The following is a 14907-nucleotide window of genomic DNA, read 5'->3' on the forward strand; positions in this document are numbered from 1 at the left end:
TTCCTACTCTAGTGTTTGAAAAGTTGGACAGGGATGAAGGAGATTCGTGGACTATGCCCAATGACACACGGCAGACAGCACGTTAGGAAATGTTACAGATGGGAGAAACAAAGAGATTCAACACTTTAATTTTGATATAAATTACGTAAATACTTTCCAAAAATATCTAAAATATTCCACTGTACAACATAGGAAAACAGTATCTGAGAAGGTAGAGACCATAGAGAAACTGCGAATAAGGCACCAAGTTTATTTACACTTACAACTGCATGCTAAACTGCTTCATAATGCATATTTACAACCCCATAACGTTTTTGTATTCTCAATTATTCCTTCACATTTTCTGATATTTGGCATAATGTTCAAACACACTTCATACACACTGACTTCCTCTCCCAACACCACTCACAAGACTAAATAAATACTAGAGAACAAAATGGAGATCTTATTTGAAAGCTTGATCTTCTATTCACTGCAGGATGAGAGGGGCAGCTCCTTGTGCTGGAAAACAAGAGTGAAGAACTGACGAGCCGTGATTCACCTGAGAAGTGTTTCACCTCTGTTCAAGCACCAAGGAGGGACACTCATCCGGCCCCATCCAGTGGCAGCGTGCCCGGCGGGCTGGTTTCTACGTCCCGTCACTCTCATAGTCTTCTATGACCAGCTCGTCGTCTTCCATGTCTCCCTGGGCTGAAAAGGGCTGAGGCTGGCTGGCAGGCAGTTCACTCCCACTGCTCTGACTCAAAGGAAGAGACCAGGTTTCGGGTTCAGGGGTTTGAGTGGTCTCACCCAGAGCTTCCTCTGCAGGCTGCCCTCCACTGAGCTGGGCTTCATCTCCACTGTCGGCACCTATCATTGCAGGCTCCCTGTCCATCAGGGCTTCCATTTTCAATCTGCAGATTCATAAGGCAGGCGTCAATAATAACCCAAGGGGATGCCTCTAAATCACACGGTGAGAGTGAGGATTACGACGCCACCTCTAGTCCTTCATTTACCTTCACTGAGCTCACCTTTAGCGAGGCCCTTTAGTTCACTTAACAATATAAACAAAAGTACAAGTAAATGACAAACTGAATAAATCATTATAACTCACAATACAAAGGAGTTGATTAATGTCTTTGGTCTGACAGGGGCCAGCCCCATGGCCGAGAGGTTAAGTTCCTGCGCTCTGCTTCGGCGGCCCAGGGTTTTGCTGGTTTGGACCCTCGGCATGGACATGGCACCACTCATCAGACCACGCTGAGGCGGCATCCCACATGACACAACTAGAAGGACTCACAACGAAAATATACACTCGGTACTGGGGGTATTTGGGGAGAAAAAGCAAAGAAAAAAAAAGATTGGCAGCAGTTGTTAGCTCAGGTGCCAATATTTAAAAAAAAAAAAGGAAAATGGGCATCAAATATGGACAACTTACAGAAAAAACACAAATAACTAAATAAACTGTTCAATCTAATTTGTAATTTTAAAAATGGAAATTAAGATAATGACTTATTATTGTCATCTTTTAAACAAGTTAGCATCTTTTAAAATAATAAAACCCAGTGGTGGCAACAGTTAGGAGAAAAGAACAAGCTGATACACTGTAAATGGACATGAAACCGGCAAAATAGTCTTGGAAGCAACTAGCAACATAGAGCAAAGGCCTTAGAAAGGTGTATACACTGATTCAGCAATTTCATTTCTAGGAAAACACCCTACATAAATAGTATTTGATGTGCACGCAGATTTAGCTACAAGGAAGGCTGGGATAATAGAAGTTGGAAACAAGCTAAATGTATAAAAATATGATGCAGGTTGAATTATAGGAAACCATGCAGCTATTATTAAATATTAATATTAAATATCAGTATTTAACATTATCAGTATGAACCAAAGATGATGTTAAATATGACCGTCATAAATGAAAGACAACAGTTCTAGTCATTGTAATAAGCAGCACTGACACATCCTGCCTCGCAAGTCAGATCAAGTAGATGAACCAACAATAGCGGTCACAAAGGGTTAAAGGGCCCTTTTCAAAGCTTTCTAAAATGCCTGAGCGCATAATTTGACCATACAAATAAGCTAAGTGGAAATGAAATATATGTGTTAATCACGGATATGAGCCCAGAAGCAACTGTGCAATGAAATGAACAGTACAGATACAGTTACCTCTATTTTTCCTAATCTGAATTTTCTATGATACGGAAATAAAAAGAGTGCTTTTGAGGTAGTTCCTGATCATCACAGGCTTCAAACCTTGGCAGGAAAGCTAAAAAGGGGTTTCCGGATATGCAAGATTTGGTGAACTAGAGGATTTCAGAGATTCCTCCACCTCTCTGATTGCAGGATTCTATTTAGTCTGATGTTACACTGTGAGTGGGTGGAAACACACTGTGAATAGTAAAAAAATGATGGGTCTACAATGCACATACCTGATACTCCATGGTGAACGGGTGAAAATACGCTCTGATATGCAATAAAATAAGGGGTCTACAATGCAATCATATCTGATACTCCACTGTGAGCGGGTGGAAATGCGCTGTGATATGTTTTTAATAAAATGATGGGCCTACAACACAATCACATCTGATAGTCCCCTGTGAGCAGGTGGAAATGCACCGTCATATGTAATATAATGATGGGTCTACATGCAATCACATCTGATAGTCCCCTGTGAGCGGGTGGAAATGCGCTGTCATATGTAATATAATGATGGGTCTACATGCAATCACATCTGATAGTCCCCTGTGAGCAGGTAGAAATGCACCGTCATATGTAATATAATGATGGGTCTACATGCAGTCACATCTGATAGTCCCCTGTGAGCAGGTGGAAATGCACCGTCATATGTAATATAATGATGGGTCTACAACACAATCACATCTGATAGTCCCCTGTGAGCAGGTGGAAATGCACTGTCATATGTAATATAATGAGGGGTCTACATGCAATCACATCTGATAGTCCCCTGTGAGCAGGTGGAAATGCACTGTCATATGTAATATAATGAGGGGTCTACATGCAATCACATCTGATAGTCCCCTGTGAGCAGGTGGAAATGCACTGTCATATGTAATATAATGATGGGTCTACATGCAATCACATCTGATAGTCCCCTGTGAGCAGATGGAAATGCACCGTCATATGTAATATAATGATGGGTCTACAACACAATCACATCTGATAGTCCCCTGTGAGCAGGTGGAAATGCACCGTCATATGTAATATAATGATGGGTCTACATGCAATCACATCTGATAGTCCCCTGTGAGCAGGTGGAAATGCACTGTCATATGTAATATAATGATGGGTCTACATGCAATCACATCTGATAGTCCCCTGTGAGCAGGTGGAAATGCACCGTCATATGTAATATAATGATGGGTCTACATGCAGTCACATCTGATAGTCCCCTGTGAGCAGGTGGAAATGCACTGTCATATGTAATAAAATGATGGGTCTACATGCAGTCATGGTCTTCAATCACTGGTACAACATGTATTTCTTGGATTGTAATTTTCAGATAACATTGATTGATTGTATACTGAACAAACAGATATATTCAGTGGATATTACAGTAACAGCTCTTTGAAAATTAAAATGATCAGCTTACCTTCCAAAGTGTCGCTTCAGAGGAAGCCTTCCAATATCTTGGATAAAAGAAATCTGAGCTGAAACAGAGATTTAAAAAAACCTTTAAATAGACATTTCTCCAAAGAAGATATACAAAGGGCCAATGGGAACAGGAAACATACTCAAAATCGCTAATCATTAGGACAATGCAAATCAAAACCAAGAGATACCATTTCATACTCCTTAGGATGGGTATTATCAAAAAAAAACAGAAAAGAACAAGGTTTGGCAAGGACGTGGAGAAACTGGAACCCTTGTACATTGCTGATGGGAGCATAAAATGGTGTAGCTGCTGTGGAAAATGGTAAGGCAGCTCCTCAAAAAATTAAAAATAGAACTACTATATGATTTAGCAATTCTACTTCTGGGTATACACCCAAAAGAACTGAAAGTATGGTCTAAAGAAATATTTTGTACACCCATGTTCATGGTAGCTTTATTCACAACAGCTAAGACATGGAAGCAACTTAAGAGTCTACTGACAGAGGAAGAGATAAACAAAATGTGGTGTGTATATAGAAATATAATGGAATACTATTCAGCCTTAAAAAGGAAATTCTGCAATGTTATAACATGGATAAACCCTGATAAACACGTGTGTGGCTTCAATCTTGCAAGTTGACAAAGTTCTGGAGCCTGGCTGCACTACAAGGTGAACATGCTTGACACTACTGAACTGAATCCTGAAACATGGTTTAAGATGGTAAATTTCATGTTGCGAGGAAACATGTGTTCAAGAAAATCTAACAGCAAGAGCCTGCCACACGTAGGCCACGACCGGCTCCATCCCTTCCTCAGCTTTAGGGAGACTTCCCTCCAGGTGGGTGCAGCCAAGAACCCAGGGCTCCCTCCCGCTAAGTGTGCCCAGCCAGACCCACCCACAGGATGGAGGCCCCACCCCAGTGCACAGCAGGCTGAGAACACTGCCTCCTTCTCCACCCACGATGGCCCTTCCCCATCTCATTCGCAGGGCGCAGGGACCACGCTGGGAGAGGCCGAGCCAAGATGGGCAGAGGCCACCTCTAGTGGACCTGGAACAGGGGCTCAGGGCTTCCGTCCAGGAGGAAGAGGCATTCTCCAGGAAAAGAGAGCTGACCTCTACCCACAGGAATTGAGTCTATTTGAGTCTACCCACAGTGTGGGAGCTCAAGTCTAAGGGCCCTCTTGAAATCAACGGCTCCTCTTAAAAAGCAACAGACTAACAGAAGCCAGCTAGTTCATCACAAAGAACCAGAGAAAGTCAGCTAAGAAGAGCCCTCCAGTGGTCAGAACAGGAGACCGCCTGGAAGTCTACACCTGGCCAAACTTAATGGGACCAGAACATGGAATAATTTATGCCCCATGGCATGGCTGAAAACAATGGAGCAATCAGACAGTAATGAGAGCAGCACAGCAGGCTGGTGTGAGAACAAACGAGGCAGGCAGTTTAACAGAGAAATAAAGGAAAGAGAGGCAGAGAACTGTGCTGAAACCAGTCACCCCAGGGCAGCCACCCCGACAAGGGCTTCACACTGCAGGGGAGGAGCCTTCATTCAAACAGCTGAGCCAAGTCACTAGACAAGCAAACACGCAAACAACAATGAATACAAGCCCGGGGTGGGGGTGCTACGGGGAATCAGTAGCCAGAGCTGCTAAAATATAGTACCTAAAACGTCCAGTTTTCAACAAAACATCATGAGACTATGCAAACGAACAAGAAAGTGTGACACACTCACAGGAGAAGGGCAGGAGCAGAAGCTGCCCAAGGGCCCAGACAGGGAATTTAGCAGACGAAGACGCAAAGCAGCCATTAAAAAGCAGCCATTAAATTACGTTCGAGGAACAAAGGGAAAGCATGCTCAAATAAGTAAAGGAGCTACAGTGACAGTGTCTCATCAGATGGAGAAGATCAACAGAGAGAGAAATTACAAAAAGAACCCAACGGACACTGTGGAGCCAAGAAGTACAATAACCAGAATGCAAACTTCACCAGAGGGGCTCGAGAGTGGATGTAAGCTGGCAGGAGAGAGGGTCAGTCAACTTGAACACGGAACGACGGAGCTCATGCAATCGAAGAAAAGAGAATGAAAAAAAGTGAACAAAGTCATCAGAGGAATGTGGGATTCCTTCAAGCATTCCACAAGCTCTAATGGAGGACTAGAAAAGAGGACTGGGAGAAAGCAGAAAAAATACAAAAATAACGTCTGAAATGACATAGTAAATAAAATGAAACAGGATAAAGTTGATAATAAAAAGGAAAAGCCAAAATATCCTACTTTTGACTAAATTTTATAAACCTTCTAAAGTAGGCAAATACAACACTCTTGGGGTTTGGGGATACTCACCTCTTTAAGAATCCACTACACAATACAACCAGGATTTTTATAAAACAGCTTTTTGATATGAAAACTGAGAGCTGTGATCCTAGAATCTGAATTTTTAACTGGTGGATAAACAGTTCTCCAGACTCCAGTGTAAGGAAGCTAAACCAGTACTTCTCACACCCCTCAAACATCTCACACCCACAGGAACCACCTGGAGGATCATGTTAAAAGTGCACATTTTCAGATCCTGCATTCTCTCAAGCTTCCAGGCAATGCTGATGCTCCTGGTCCAAGGAGACTCTTGCTAATCAAACTGATTCCTGGTCCCACAGCTGGGAGTGGGGACCGGGAATGTGGCCAGCTCGCCAACATGAGCTGGTAGCAGTAGGGCTGGCTCTGAGGGAACAGCCGGTGTTGTCAGGAGACAGCTTATACACAGAGGAACTGAGCAAACAAGTGGACAGACTTAGCAAAATGGGAGCCAGGTTTTTCATTGCCCCAGAAGGGAGGTCCAGGTACTGAAAGAGGAAGGTTAGAACAAGCTCTCCGGTGTTAGACTGGGATGGAAGGGACTGGTGTGAACTTGCAGTCTACACACACACACCCTTTCCCAGCTTTGTCCCATTGAAAGAGCCTAGAAACAATGACACTCCAGTAGCAATGAGCACACCTAGTGCCCAGATCCTGGTTTCTAAACACCATTTCCACTAAAAGGAACCAGAAGCTCCTTGAAATTCCTGATTCCAGTCCTGGGGCAGTGAAAGTGAAACACGATCCTGGAACATCTTGTATCAGAAAGAAAGTACTCCGAGTAACGGGAACACATCGAAAGGCAGAGAGCTACCTTAAAGCAGCTTGCACTGGCCAAATCTAGACAATGTGAGACCAAAATACATAATGATAGTGAGGAGCTACGATGGAAAGAATAACAATGCAGAGTCCATCCTAACACAAAAAGACAAAGCGGGAGAAGACACAGCAGCACCTTTACAGCACAATTCACAACACAAGTCCAGCAGGAATAACGCCATCAGAAAATCACCATTTACCAACCATCACAGTCAGGAAACAATCATCAACAGATGCTATAAATACTGGGTGAAATTTACATAGTCTCAGTATCTCCCCACAAAATAATAACTTTACACTGGGAAACCTGAGAGATATCATCTTACCAAATAATAAAAGTTAACGTCACCAGTAATGGTATAAACAGACATCAGACTCTCTCGCTATGATGCACTGAGAACACAGCACCACTTCTGTGGTATTGCCACCAAAATCCATATCCTGAATCCACCCGTGAGGAATCATCAGAAACACCCAAAGTGAGGGACAGTCTACATTGTAACTGTCCTGGATGCTTCAGAAGTGTCCCGGACAAAGGCAGACTAAGGTGCTGCTCCAGATCAAAGGAGAGTAAGGAGACACAGCACCTAAATAAGTACAGCCTGTGGTCCTGCAGTGGATTCTAGACAAGACGGACAACGAGCTTTTGTTGTTATTTCACAGAGGACATTACTAGGACAACTGGCAACATTTGAATGGAGTCTATACATCAGATGGTTCATTTCCCGATTTTGATGTGCACGCTGTGGCTATGTAGAGAGCGTCCTTGTTTTTAGAGTGCACGCTGAAGTGTTTAAGAAGAATGGGCATCGTGCCTGAAACTTAGTCAAACATGGTTCAGAAAAAATACACGTGTGTCCTTGTGTGTATAAAGAAAAAGAGAGAGAGAAATGGTACGAATTGAACACTGAGGAATCCTGGCGAAGGACAGATAAGAATTCTTTTGTACCATTCTTGAAACTTTTCTCTAAGTTTGAAATTGTTTCAAAACCAAGTTAAAAAAACTAGGATAATCCTAAGAATAACAGGTAAAGATAGGGAAATCTCTGGAATCTGACCCACAGACTAATCATATCCATTGTTCGAAAGCCATCCCACTTCTGCCTGTGGATGCACAATACTTAAATCTTTAAGTACCAATACTCTTAAAAGCCGCAAGACGTGACTCAGCGTTATGAAAGTAGGCATTTCTCGATAATCCTCTCTTCCGCTCAGTCAGAAGGCAACCCTATCTTTAAAATTTCTGAGCAGTTTGATGAGTTACGTGGTAGATTATCAATTTTTTTAATATTACACAAATTCTCTGTTCTACTTGGAAGATCAGCATCACAGACATGTGACCTAGGACTGTTAATGAAATGTGGTCCTTAAAATACACACTGAAAAAGGGAAAAATTGGTAAAGTTCATAACAAGGCAAATCTCAGTAGACATAAATGGTACAAGTGTGCACTGCCAAAGGTATACTCATGTTTTTTAGCATTATTTATAATTTCAAAACTTAGAAAGACAATATAAACATACTATTAATGGACATTGCTTGTAATATTGAAGTCAACAAAAATATCTACCAATAAGGTTAAATAAAATTATTACAAATTTTGAAAATATGAGTTAGACTTGATATACTTTAGCATTGCTGCTGTTATATATGTTGAAATCCTAACCCCCATGTGATGGCACCAGGAGATGGAGCCCTCATGAATGGGATTAGTGCCCTGACAAAAGGGATCTCACAGAGGGCTCTGTCCTGCTCTGCTCCCCACCATGTGAGACTACAACGGGGAGACAGCAATCTGCAAATGAGAAGCGGGTCCTCACTAGACACTGGCCCCTTGACTTGGGACCTCCCAGGTTCCAGAGCTGCATCAGCACAGATTTATAAAATATGGAGCGCTATCCATGGTATGAGACGTAAGCAAATTAAAGCTTACATCTAATATTTGGATAAGCACAGAAAACGTCTGGAAGAATTCACACCAATCTGTCAAAAGGAATTACCTTTGGTTACAGGGGACTTTCAATTTTTACTTTATATACTTCTGTATTATTTGATTTGTCTTTTTTTTTTTAAATATCTTCTCAAAGGATTCCTTTTTTTCCTCCTTCTTCTGCCCAAAGCCCCCCAGTACATAGTTGTATATCCTAGCTGTAGGTCTTTTCTGGTTGTGGCATGTGGGACGCCACATCAGCATGGCCTGATGAGCGGTGCCATGTCCGCGCCCAGGATTCGAACTGGTGAAACCCTGGGGCACCAAAGTGGAGCGTGTGAACTTAACCACTCAGCCACGGGGCCGGCCCCTCTTTCTTTCTTTTTTAATCAAAAAGCACATATTAATTCTGGATCAAAAAAATAAAGGGAAAAAAACTTAGTCTCATTAGTAATAGCAATGAGTTGACCCACAAAAAGATGATGTTATAAAACACTACTCCTTGGGGAAAATAAAAACCCATGTTATTACCTTGATTTCTCATTGGAATGGTTAACAAAGCAAGGTATGGCAACAGCTGAGTTTGGAGGCACAAAGCTGGTAAGCAGAAGTCAGAAAAAAGTGCTTTTGCTGTCAGGCAATTTTCCCGATACTATACAGAACAAAAGAAAAAAGGATGAAATGAAACATAAAATTGCGTATTCCTAGACAAACTAAGTTTACTATATCACAAAAGTGTGTGGGTTTATACACTACAAATATACTTTTAAGAGTTTATCTAATTAGTCCTTTATAACTGTCCTAGCATTATCTAACAAAAATTTTACCTACATAACTATTTCACATTTGACATACAACAACAATAAGAATTTTTTAAGAGAGACTTAAGGTGGGGGAAAAAAACCTTAAAAATCAAAGGAATTCTGTTCATGAGCATATACACTTCACAAATTATGTGAGGATACTGTTTCTCACAGAAAGAGTCACTGTTCTTCAGCTGACACAGGCCAGGCACACGGCGAGGCTGACAAGGAGGGAGGCGCGTCTGCCTAGAGGAGCTCACGGTCTTAGAAGAGTTCACACACAACTGTAACGCAAATTTAGCGTACGTGCAACGAGGGACACCAACTGCTTAAAAGTCAGGAAATTCTCCAAGAAATCTGTTGGGAAACTCTCTCAGGTAATGGATTAGGCTCCTAGTTAGCCAGGTTTTTACAACTGGACGACATATTAGAGACGACCTGGTTCAGGGGTCACAAACTGAGGTGCCACAGGAGCCAGGCAGGTGACACAAATCCTGCGTGGAGCCGTAGGGCCCAGTGCTACCTACCGCTCCCGGCTGCCTCACTTTCCATTTTTTCGGGAGATTCCAGAAACTCTGAAGCCAGAAATTCACATCTGAGTTTTAAGCATTGTACTGATTTTAAAGATTGGCAATTCATTTAAAAAAATTTGTGTGAGTGTTGTATTCAACTTGTGACACTTGTTTTTGGCCTCTAATTCCAGGCTCTACAAATGCACAGCTGTGGAAACTAAGTGCACATGAAGTGAAATAACTTGTCCAGATGGTTAGGGGCAAAGTCAGGATTCAGTTTCAACCAAACTAAAGTACAATTATAACTATACTTTGATTCCAATTATAGTCAATAAATAAAATAGGTATGTGCTTTCAAATTTCACGTTTTTTTTTAAAGAAATGATTACACATTTAAGAAGACTGTCCTTTTTATGTTTTATCATAATTCTACAAAAATTTTAAGACTTAGCAATTATTTTTAAGAATGAAACATCATTTTTCTTTCTTTTTTAATTTTTTAAATAACAGCTTTATTGAGATATAGTCCACACACCATAAAGTTCACCTACTGAAAGTATCCAATTCTTTTTTTTTTTTTACCTTTTTATTTATTAGAAACCACTGGGGTTTGTGCAAAGGTCGAAAAGTTGATGCTCCTCCTTGGCAATGAGCAAAGCCTCGGGCTCTGTTGGAATGCATCACGCCTCTCGTGGCTATAGACGTGCTATATTCCCTGAGTAGAGAGCGTGTCTAAAAGAGGACACAAGACGTGAAATAAGTAAGAGATTTATCAAATAGCAGTATCGGTACTGCTGACACCAAAAAAAAGACTAGTCGTATTAAGTTACTGTATTGTTTACTCTTCTCAACATCACCACAGCCCTAAAACTAATGTGCAACACGGGGCTGGCCATGTGGAGTAACGGTTAGAGTCCCACGTGTTCTGCTTTGATGGCTGGGGTTCGTGGGTTCGGATCCCGGGCCTGGACCTACTCCACTCATCAGCCATGCTGTGACAGTATCCCACACACAAAATAGAGGAAGACTGGCACAGATGTTAGCTCAGGGCTAATCTCCTCCAGCAAAAAAAGAGGAAGATTGGTAATGAATGTTAGTTCAGGGCTAATCTTCCTCACCGAAAAAAAAAAAAGGCTACAAAATCATTAAAAGCAAATTCAACTGAGACATAATCAAATGCTGTATGTGAATTCTGACTGGATCCTGGATGGGGGTGGGGGAAACAACTTTAAATATTTTTGAGGCAACAGGGGAAATGAGAATAAGGACAGTCTGTTACTGAACTCATGTCAACTTCCTCATCCGTGCTAATGCTGTGTGGCTGTAATGGAGCAACGTCCCTGTGCAGGCTTCAGTATTAAGTGTCACGATGTTTGCCATAATTTCCAATTATTCAGCGGAGACAAATGTGCAAAGACACAAAGATTAAGCAATGTGGCAAAATGTGCAAAACTGGTGAACAGAAGTTAGAGGCACACAGGTATTCATTGTACTATTCTTCCAACTTGTTTATAGGTTGGAAAACTTCAACCTAAAAAGGAGCAATATAAAAAACTAAGCAAATGCAACTGCTGAATGAAGAACCTCAATATAATGCAGAAACTATGTAAAACATAATATATATAAAACATAAATGTTTTTTATTGTAGCTTTCCTAATTTTAATTATTAATGCTATCTCAGTATTTCAACACAGAGAAATATTAACATATCACAACAGTGCTGTCCAAGAGAACTTTCTGTGATAAAAATGTTCTGATTCTGGGCTGTTCAACACAGTAGCTACTAGCCACACGTAGCCATTAAATGCTGCAAATGAGGCTAGTGTGACCAAGGAACTGAATTTTAATTTAATTTAAATAGCCACATATGGCTAGTGGCTACCACGCTGGTCAGGGCTGTGTTAACATGTTAAGAAAAAATACAAATTTTATAGTGAATAGTTTCAAGTCTGTTAAAAAAAACTGAAAAACTAGCAAAGTCTAGAAAGAAGCACATTCTTTCCCTTCTATCTACTTTTCAATGATTGTCAAAATTTCTGAATATATATTAATTTTACAATCAAAAATAACTTCAGAAAAAATGAGTGCTATATTATCACCAGGAAAATCAGATTAACCGCTGAAGCTTCATTACAAACACTGGGTTGGAAGAATTAGTTTTATCCTAGTTAAAAAGACGTTACATACGATAATGTCAAATAATTAGGAATAAAAGTAAACTTGCTTTCTCAATTCTGAGGAAATATTCACAAACGAAAACATTTAAGTCAAATGATCTTACATTCCAGTTGCCACTGAGGGTATCTGCAAAACTCAGAAATTCACTGGCTCTCACAAGGTCATCCATCTCCACGAAGAAATCCACGTAGTTCTGGTGAAGATATAAATTAAATAACTCTCCTGGCATGTGTGACATTTCTACGACTTCCTACAAAGAGAAGCACACGTGTGCCGTTTTGTTAAAAACTCAGTGGTCAACGCACATGCCCACAAAAGCCAACGGTACACATCTCGTAAGGAGGCTGAGCGCCATCAGAGACTTTACCTCAGGCTGGACAAGCAACGCATCCCGTTCATGCTCCGACAAATGCCGAGGCAGGGGAGGCGAGTCTAACTCTGTTAAAGATGCCCCTGTGAAAACAGTTCTGTAATTATTACAAATAACACCATATTTATAACCATAGAGCACCTCTCATTTGAAGGGTTTTCAATGCTTTAGGCGCATAATGCCAAAAACACTAAGCAAGGTGTTAAAAACAAAACCCACAACAACTGGGAGCTGAGGCGAGCTGGCTACTATCACTCTCAGCGAGAACGACGGGGAGAATCCTGACGCCTGGATCACGGCTCTTCTAGAATTAAACCATTCCGTTCCCAAGCACTCTGCATTTTGACTTGCCAGCTCTGCGCTGCTTGCTTCTTTGGATTCTCATCTCAGTACAGGTTTTTACTGCTTTATTTGCTGTGTGGGAAGACGCTGCTCTCTGCACCAGAGAACAGGAACCCCATTCCCTAAGGCAAGAGGTGATAAAGGAGTGTTGAGGAGGGAAGAATCGGTGGGAATGGTCACCGAGGTCTGAGGGGAGAGCAGCCAGGGACAGGAGGGGCTTCAGTCCCACCAAAGTGGCGCTGCCTCATTGCCTCAGGCTGTGTGAAGGTTCCCACTTAGAAATCCCAATTTTCGACCATGGAAAGAAGGAACTGAGAGACATGAGCCTAAAACAGGAAGGACGCTGAAGTGAGGAGAGAATGAAGCAGAAATATAGAGACAAGAAGAGGAAGGAGAGAAAAGGTGGGGAACAGGCATGAGAGGCAGCCCCAGAGTTTTACAGGAAGACAAAAACTGGAGTTTGAAACAACTGGATTTTTGGCAACCAGAAATGAGTAACAGGCATGAAGATTCAGTGAATGTCTGTTTACACTGCAACTCGCTGACACAGCTACTTTACAAGAGATCTGAAAAACGGAGAGAAAATTGAGGATACTGTACACATAGGATATTTTTTCTTTTTGAGGAAGATTAGCCCTGAGCTAACATCTGCTGCCAATCCTCCTCTTTTTGCTGAGGAAGACTGGCCCTGAGCTAACATCCGTGCCCATGTTCCTCTACTTTATATGTGGGACGCCTGCCACAGCATGGCTTGCCAATTGGAGCCATGTCTGCACGCAGGATCCGAACTGGCGAACCCTGGGCAGCTGAAGAAGAGTGTGTGAACTTAACAGCTATGCCACTGGGCTGGCCCCACACAGGACTTTTTTTGTTATAACACACAAAGCTATTCTAAACTACGGCAATGGTCTTCCTTCAAAGTTTTGTGTAAATTGTTTTATCTATATAAAAAGCACGTCAGATGAGGAAAAAAAAAGCAATCCTAGGTTTCTTCCTGCAGGATCATAAGCCTGAACAGGAGTTCAGGATTCTATGGAAAGGAGAGACAATGTGGCAGCTTAGAGACGGTGATGGGGGTGGAGGGGCTGAGGGAAAGCAGGCCGTAGGACAGAAGGGGTGAGTGGAACATGAGCAGGGGAGAGAGCAGCTGGTGAAGAGAAGAGAAGCGACAGAGGATCCAAAGAAACGGGCAGCCACTCGGCAACCCGCCCGGAGCCTGGGGCCGGAGCTCAGGCTGGGAGGGCTCTGGGCTACCGACACTCGCCACTAAGTCCGGATGGACCAGTGCCTTCCCTTCACAAACTAAGTGGGAAGATTTGCAGACGTGGTGAAGGCCCACAGCCAGTTTTACACTGAACCCCACTCGCTGTCGGAAACACTCACTTAACAACACTTCCCGCCATGTCTCAGGCCTTGCTCGGCAGTGCCTGACCTAGCCCCAGCTCTTTCTGGGAACAGAACCAAATACATCACAGTTTTGAAAATGTGGTATTTTATTTCACTTATAAGACTGATATTTAATAGATTAAAAAAAAATGTGTAAGGTTTTCTTACTTTTGCAATACAGTATTTTCCCCAAAGCTCTGAAGAGAAAGAGAGAGACATCTTTGCCACCAACAGCTTGGGCCTCTTGACTTTCAGAAACTTGATCAGGTCTTTTTCTTTGTTTTGATTTTGACAGCGCAGCATCTGATTTTAATGAAAACATTCCTTTTTTCCTTTGCCATAAACTGTTCTCGCCTAAATAACAGACACCCAAGTGACAATATTTAAAATAAAGTTAAAATATGAAAATTAAAACTGAGAACATTTCAGATATAGTTATACTAATTATTCTAATTAAAATGTTTCTCTAATAAACAATTAATTATAAAATATGTGAACTGAATTGGAATCCTCTTTGGGTTACTAAACTATTAAAATGGAATAAAATGTCATCTGAAAGTATCTCATGACATAGACTTCAAATTTCACACACACAAATGACGCACTCTCAGATAG

General features: G+C 41.7%; 1 protein-coding gene across 4 annotated transcripts in view; it reads right to left on the reverse strand.

Moving 5' to 3' along the window:
• Nucleotides 1–112: 112 nt before the first annotated feature.
• Nucleotides 113–14907, reverse strand: part of RAD17 (RAD17 checkpoint clamp loader component) — a 32036-nt gene continuing 17241 nt past the window's right edge. For 2 of the 4 annotated variants that reach the window (XM_070233544.1, XM_023618251.2), the window contains exons 11-17: nucleotides 14461–14646; nucleotides 12562–12647; nucleotides 12298–12387; nucleotides 10598–10747; nucleotides 9232–9352; nucleotides 3599–3656; nucleotides 113–893 (exon numbers count right to left, since the gene is read on the reverse strand). In XM_070233544.1, coding sequence (XP_070089645.1) covers nucleotides 629–893; nucleotides 3599–3656; nucleotides 9232–9352; nucleotides 10598–10747; nucleotides 12298–12387; nucleotides 12562–12647; nucleotides 14461–14646 — 956 coding nt within the window. In that variant the 3' untranslated portion in view covers nucleotides 113–628. Of the gene's footprint in view, nucleotides 894–3598; nucleotides 3657–9231; nucleotides 9353–10597; nucleotides 10748–12297; nucleotides 12445–12561; nucleotides 12648–14460; nucleotides 14647–14907 lie in introns of all 4 variants that reach the window. The other 2 variants (XM_023618252.2, XM_005599645.4) reach the window with 1 other exon arrangement.

Source organism: Equus caballus, chromosome 14, assembly GCF_041296265.1.
Source record: "Equus caballus isolate H_3958 breed thoroughbred chromosome 14, TB-T2T, whole genome shotgun sequence".
NCBI lineage: Eukaryota > Metazoa > Chordata > Mammalia > Perissodactyla > Equidae > Equus > Equus caballus.